Genomic DNA, 7,286 nt, shown 5'->3' with positions numbered 1-7,286 from the left:
CACTCCGTCTCTCTCTCGGACCTCAGTTTCCCCACTTCCGTGGGGGGGGGGAGCGATAAGATGTCTGGTTGAGGGACAGGTCACTTTTAGCAGACACAGGGTAGGCAGACCCATGAGCTGTGGCCAACCAGGGTGGACCAGTCTCCTGCTGGGTCATGCCCGCCCAGCTCATCCCCCTCCCAGGCTCATTGATTGGCAGCCCGACGCTTCCCCCCACCCGCCGGAGTCAGGGCCACGGCATGGCCTCCTGGCTCGCTCCCCAGTCACCCCTCTCCTCCATAGCAGCTGCAGCCCCAACAATAGACAGATGTGCTGGCCACTGGAGAGTGACCTCACCCCTGGATCCTAGGTCACCTACCAAAGGGGAATGAGGGCAGCTGCCCTGCAGCTGGTAATCAGGCCACACCCCACAAGGGGGAGGTGAGGTGGCAGGTGCTCAGCCAGCATTCGGGGTGCTGGGGTTGGTGGTGGGGGCGACGCTGTGCCTTCCAGGAACCTTTAGGGGAAAGACCAGATGCAAGGCCCAGACAAAGACCACCTCCTCCAGGAAGTCTCCCTGCCAAAAACGACCTGCCTGACCTCACCGCGCCCCTCCCCTGCCACCCAGGGCCAGGACACATGGAGGTGCTCGGGCAACTGTATCTCCAGAGCAATCTGGCTCCGGCACCTTGCAGACCAAGTGGAGGGGGTGGGGGGTGAGGGGGCTTCCTCCCTAGTGAGCCGCCGTGGGCTCCAAGGGGCCCCAAGGGTCTTATGAGGGGTCCTCGGGCAGGAGGGGCTGTGCTGGCAGGACAGTCCTGCCAAGCCCTTCTTCAGGGAGCTGGGGATGGCCTTTCCGCTAAGGTGAGAGCCACTGGCCCAGAAAGCCCAGGGGCCTGGGGACAGGGCCGGGAGGTGGGATGGGGACATTTCAGAAGGAGTCAGATCCCACTGTCCTCATTTCACCCTCTCCCGGGCTGTTGCCAGGTGACAGGTGGGTGTGCCAGCCGGTGAGCTGCGAGCAGGGACCTGGACCCTCGGAGCCTGGAGATGGCTGGGAACTGCTCCTGGGAGGCCCATGCCACCAGCAGGAACAAGGTGAGTGCCACCCGGCAGAGGAGGCCACTGGCCTGCCAGGAGATGGCAGGTGGGGACAAGAGATCCTCCCACACCTGCCTCCCAGGCCACTCTCCAACTCTGCACTGGGGTGGGCATGGGGCTGGCCCTGGTCACCAGTCCCTAGGATCCCAGTGTCCCCTTCAGGGAGGTGAGCAAAGGCACTGGGTAACTGGAAGTCCCCCCTGATGCTGACCCTTGGCCATCCTTTGCCCCTTGCCTGCCCCGCAGAGGGGGCAGTCAGCCATTACGATGGCCAGGGCTTGCCCGGAAGGCCTGCCTGCTGGCTCCCAGGTGACCCCGATGTCATGTGCTCCACAGAGCTGTGTGCACTCTGGGCTACCCCCATCTATAGGCACTAGCCCTCCTGAGACTCTGACAAGCCCTTCAGGCTGACCCACCACCTCCTGCCTTCCCCCTCCCCTTGAAAAGTCTGGAATTTTCTTCAGAATCCGGTAGAATACTCTCCGACTGGAAGGATCCCTGGAACTGACCGGCTCCAACCTCCTCACTGAAGAAACTGAGGCTCACAGCAGGGCAGTAACCTGTCCCCTGCCCAGGTCCAGCTCCTGGGATCCGACCCTGGCCCTCGCCTCTAACCCTTCTCCCCATGGTGCCCACTGTTGGCACGATGTTGGCCGCCCAGGAGGAAGAGATTGGGTGTGCTGGGGGCGTGTCCAGGAGTCCCCAGAGCAGAGACAGCGCTCAGGGAGGGGGCAGGCTCCAGAGCGGGCCTTTCACAAGGGCCTTGTGTGGCTGGGAACAGCTCCCACCCAGTGACTCAGCCAGCCCCCCTCCCCTTCAAGGAGGGGATTGCACGATTTTTCCAGCTTGCAAAGGCTGGAGTGCTCTGACATGGCTCTGTCCACCCCCTGTCCCCTGCAAGCAAGTTCCCTCCCAGTGGCAGAGCTAGTCTCCCCTGGACCTTCCAGATCCCCGAGTCTGTCCCTGCTGAGTGGAACTCCCAAGATTGTAGTTCTCAAAGTCACCCCCGGGAAAGGAAGCAGAGGGCAAGCTAAACAGTGGGATTTGTTGGTCCACAGAGGCAGGCAGAGCTGTGCTGTGTTTGGTGGTGGGCAGGACCCCATAAAGGACTTTCTCTGACCTCTGAGGGCCTCCCCAAGTTCTGCCAACACCTCCAGTTCCTGTTTGCAGGATCCCTTGAGGGGTCCGGGCCAGAAGACCCCACCCTTGGTTAGGGGATGTCAAGAGCGATTCCTCTGGATCCTGCTTTCTGCCAGAGCCATCTGGAAAGTGGCAGAAAGGGTCCCTTGTTTTGTTGGGGGACGTGAGTGGGTACCAGCCTTCGGGAGAGAGCTGGTGTGGATTGATAATGTCTGCAGGGTGTAGGGAAGGGGCTTGCTGGGGCACCTTCGCCACTAGGAATGAGAGGTCAAAAACCACCCTGATGGGCTGTGTTTGGCCGGCACAGTGATTTGAAGTGTTCACACAGAAAGCTCAGGGTATTTGGCTTCTCTGGGAAGGGGAGGGGGGGACCGGCCCCACTAGCCGGTCCCCTGGCACCCACTGGCTGGAGCAGAGCAGGCTGCCCACCTTGATCAGGATGGGTACTCTTGGGTTTGAACCGTGCCCACCACTCACCAGTTTCTGGAACGCGGCTCAGGCTTGTGCATTTACCCACCAACCCAAGCCCTGTGGACAGGACTGGTGTCCGCTGGGGGCACCATTTTAGGCAAAACCAGTTGTAAAATATTGAAGTGCTTCCTGTAGCTGATGCCGCAGGCCCCACCCCCTGCCAGAGACCCCCTGGGCTTTCCCACAATCCAGAGCCCCGAAGAGCAGCCCCAGCCCACAGGGCACCACCTCTGATCCCCAGTTCTCCCTGGCCCCACTGTGGAACTGGGTCCTGCTCCAAGTTTCACTCCATTTTTTTTTTTTTACAAGTGATTTTAATTTCCTTAGAAATAAGTATTTTCACTTTTTAGTTTTGAAACAATGCAAGAAAATTGCAAGAACAGGAGGCTACCTACTAAGTCCCTCCCTCCCTTCCTCCATTGCTGATCTTGTGCTGAATGTGCTGTGTACCCCAGAATCACCCCAAAATAACTGGCAGACACCAACTCCCTCTGCCTTCAAATAGCCAGACTGGTCTGAGAACAAGGCCAGACGCAGGTCCAGGTTCAGAAAACGTTAACACTGATGCAATCCACGCCCACATCCTGAGCTCTCCGAGTGCCCCGGCAATACAGTGGTCTAGGTCCAGGGTGTTAGGATCCCAGCCTGCAGAGTGGCTCACGGCTCTTTGGTCTCCTTGCATCCAGAAAGTGCCCTCAGTTTTCCCTTATTCCCTTATTGTATTATAACAGTCCCTTCTTCTATGACATGGACATTTTGGGGAGAGTCCATTCTGACCGTGGGAAGCCTGGAGTGCTTATAGGTGGCTGGCAGCCGTGGTGTCCCTCCTGGAGACTGGCCACTCCGTGCTGTTAGCTCTAGACTCGGGAGCAGCGTGAGCCTCCGGTGGGCTTTATTCTGCTCTGGTTGCAATCAGAGCCAGTGGCCCTACAGACCTTGGACCCAAGTGTCTGGTGGGGACCACCAGGCGGGGCCACAGGTGCAGGTCTCCGTGGAGGGGGAGGGGCAGCCAGCACCACCAGGTGTCTCCCCTCCACACCTGCACAGATGTGTCCCAGCCTGAGCGAGGCCCCGGAGCTCTACAGCCGCGGCTTCCTGACCATCGAGCAGATCGCCATGCTGCCCCCGCCGGCCGTCATGAACTACATCTTCCTGCTGCTCTGCCTGTGCGGCTTGGTGGGCAACGGGCTGGTCCTCTGGTTTTTCGGCTTCTCCATCAAGAGGACCCCCTTCTCCATCTACTTCCTGCACCTGGCCAGCGCCGACAGCGCGTACCTCTTCAGCAAGGCCCTGTTCTCCCTCCTGAACGCGGGGGGCTTTCTGGGCACCTTCGCCGACTTCCTCCGCAGCGTGTCCCGGGTCGTGGGGCTCTGCGCCTTCGTCAGCGGCGTGAGCCTCCTGCCGGCCATCAGCACAGAGCGCAGTGTGTCCGTCATCTTTCCTGCCTGGTACTGGCGCCGGCGGCCCAAGCGCCTGTCGGCCGTGGTGTGCGCCCTGCTCTGGCTCCTGTCCCTGCTGGTCACGGGAATTCACAACTACTTCTGTGTGTTCCTGGGCCACGCAGACTCCGGGGCAGCCTGCAGGCACATGGACATCGCCCTGGGCATCATCCTCTTCCTGGTCTTCTGCCCACTCATGGTGCTGCCCTGCCTGGCCCTCATCTTGCACGTGGAGTGCCGGGCACGGAGGCGCCAGCGGTCGGCCAAACTCAACCACGTCGTGCTGGCCATGGTCTCCGTCTTCCTCGTGTCCTCCATCTACTTGGGGATCGACTGGTTCCTCTTCTGGGTCTTCCAGATCCCGGCCCCCTTCCCCGAGTACGTCACCGACCTGTGCATCTGCATCAACAGCAGCGCCAAGCCCATTGTCTACTTCCTGGCCGGGAGGGACAAGTCGCAGCGGCTGTGGGAGCCTCTCAGGGTGGTCTTCCAGAGGGCTCTGAGGGACGGCGCCGAGCTGGGGGAGGCTGCAGGCGGCACGCCCAACACGGTCACCATGGAGATGCAGTGCCCCTCTGGGAATGCCTCCTGAGAGGCCTGCGCCCAGAGAAGCCTGGGCCAGTCGTGGACCCTGGCCTCCAGAGACTATTTGCCACCGACAGGAACAGGCACCTGCCTTGGTGCCCGCGTGGGAGGACAGTCCGGCTGGGCCCCTCCTGCCTCCTTCTCCCAGGGATGGAGGCCCTGGGGGTGGCCAAGAGGCCGAGCAGCCACCAGCACCCCCAGCCACTCTGCCTCAGTGACCCACGGTACCAAAGTCACCCCCACGCGGTGGGGCCCTCCTCACCCTGGGCTGGTCGGCATAGGGGAGGAGGTGGCCGCAGCCCTGCCACCTCCTGCCCTACAGCCTCGTCCCCAGGGGTGGACTGTTCTCGAGATTCCGTCCCCAGGGCGGAGCATGAGCTGACCTGAACCAAACGGTGCTACCTGGGAGAGGTGTCCCTTCATAGCCTTGCAGCCAGATCTTTCTGCAAACAACATCCCTGTCCCCTTGGTGAGTCATTTGGTGACTTTAATGGGGAAACGCCTGGCCCGGGAGCCACTCGAGACAGGAAGGACAGCCTTTTCTAACTCTGTGCCTGGCCAGCCCTGGGCAGCCTCCCAAGCACTCTGTGTCCTCCAGGCCACTGTGGACCATATGGGCAGTTCCTGGACCGAGTCCCTGGGCTCTAGCACCACCCAGAAGTGGGCTCTGGCTCTGTCCTGTCCCCTGAGGACTGGCACTGTGGTGCCCAACAAGCACAGTGGCCCCATGTAGCCACAGGGAGTTCTGTAAGACAATGAAGTGTCACCAATAAACGTTTTGTACCTTGCATCGAGGCAGGCTGAATGCCCGAGTCCTCTGTCTCCCACAGCGAGGACGGCCAAGGGCAGGGGCAGGGGCAGTGGCCCGGGCCTCCCTGCTGGCTCTCCAGGGCCATCTGCTCCTGTCCTCCTGCCCCAAGCCTGGTCTTCTGGCTGCTTCTGTCTTCCCTGTGGCGTGCCCGCCCCTTGGCTGATGGGTCGCCAGAGTGAATGCCGGTCCCGACCCGGGCAACCTGTCCATGTATTCTAGTTCAGCCCTGCATGGATTGACATCGTCCCTCTCCAAGAGGGACATAGTGGCCCCATGGGGGCTCCCTGGAGTGAGTGGCTGCATCCCTTCCTACGCTCCTCCCTGCAGAATGTCTCCCTCGGCCCTGACCCCCAGGCAGGGGCTGGCCCCTGTGCCTGGACACCTCTGGGCTCCTGCAGCTGGCTGGGAGCCCTTCCAGGGTACCACCTGGGCCAGGCTGGAGGGCAGGCCACTGTGGACCATAAGGGCAGTACCTGGACCATGCCTCTGCTCAGCCCCCACAGAGGACATCCTGGGCACCTGGTCTAGCCTGGGATTCTCTGGGGAGATTCTCGAGGGGAACTTGCTCACTCTGAGGCCTGAGGAGAGAGCCCAAGGCAGAGGCAGAGGTGGCCAGTCAGGAAGCGTCGCTGATGGAGTGGGGCCCCTTCTCTGAGCCAGGAGCAGACGAGGAAGGCACGCCTGCCGGCCGGCCCCTGACACCCCATTCACACACCTCGAGCCTGCTCTGCCTTAACCTGGGCCCAGGGCAGCAGCTGCAGCACCAGCCCTCGCAGGCCCATGAGCCTGATGGTCCACGCCCAGTCACCGACTTGACCTTCCTGTCCACTCTGGCCATGGACTGTCTCTGCTCTCTAGCAGTCCCCGCTGCTCCTCCCAGCCAGGCACTGAGCTCTGGGGAGAAGGGACTGTGTGTGGACGGAAGGAGCTGTGGTCCCAGGGGTCTCGGGTGAGGAAGGGCTGTGCCACCTGCCCCACGCTGCGTCCCCCACGCTGCGTCCAGATGAGCCCCACCACCCTCCCCGTCTCCTCCGTGCTGCTCAGTGAATCCCGGAGACCAGGTGTCAGATGAGGGGTCTCCAGCCTGGCAGGTGATCACCGAGGACACACAGCAGCAGGGCTGGGGTCCCCTCAGGGGCAGGGCTGGGGCCCACTCGGGCATCCTGGCCGGAAAGTCTCTCCCTCCACATGGACAGAAAGGCCTCCCAGTGCTGGAGGTCGCCCAGGCTGGCCCAGGGTCAGTGAGTCCCACTTCCTGGGAAGCCACTCTCCTCCCAGGACCCCAAGCCTCCAGTCCTGAGTCCCCACAGGGAGCTGACCCCTGGAAGGGCCCTCCCTGCCCGGGTGCAGCCTGAGCGCTCAGGTCCCAGGGCCCGTGAGCGGATGAGCAGTCGGATGAGCTGGGCCACAGTCTGAGGCGGCATCAGCCTCACCACGCTGTGGCGGAGCGTGGGGTGAGCTTCGGGCTTGTCCAGGCTCTGGGGCCTTGTGCAGACCTTTGCAGACTTGCTAGGAAGCTGGCCTTTTCTCCCACAGGCCAGAGACTCCCAGAGGGGTCTGCCCCTCCCAGATCCCCTCATTTTCTGTGCTAATGGCACAGACATTAAAGGAGAGGAAGGCCCACACTTCCCTCCCTCCCCAGGTATTTGATTATTAAAGTGGCAGGGAGGAGCCGGCCGCAGGCGCCAGGGCTCCAGCTGCCCCCATCAGGGTGGTGTTCTGGCAGCCTCCCCCAGCTCGGCGCCGTCCCTCAGAGCCCT

General features: G+C 62.1%; 1 protein-coding gene across 1 annotated transcript in view; it reads left to right on the top strand.

Moving 5' to 3' along the window:
• Positions 1 to 5,503, top strand: part of Mrgprf (MAS related GPR family member F) — a 7,859-nt gene extending 2,356 nt beyond the window's left edge. Inside the window, exons 2-3 of the mRNA XM_015503286.2 lie at positions 967 to 1,077; positions 3,739 to 5,503. Of these exons, the coding sequence (XP_015358772.1) occupies positions 1,030 to 1,077; positions 3,739 to 4,722 (1,032 nt within the window). The 5' untranslated portion in view covers positions 967 to 1,029 and the 3' untranslated portion in view covers positions 4,723 to 5,503. The remainder of the gene's footprint in view (positions 1 to 966; positions 1,078 to 3,738) is intronic.
• Positions 5,504 to 7,286: the final 1,783 nt, after the last annotated feature.

Source organism: Marmota marmota, unplaced genomic scaffold, assembly GCF_001458135.2.
Source record: "Marmota marmota marmota unplaced genomic scaffold, marMar, whole genome shotgun sequence".
In the NCBI taxonomy this organism is placed as follows: domain Eukaryota; kingdom Metazoa; phylum Chordata; class Mammalia; order Rodentia; family Sciuridae; genus Marmota; species Marmota marmota.
This window is presented reverse-complemented; position numbering and strand designations above follow the sequence as displayed.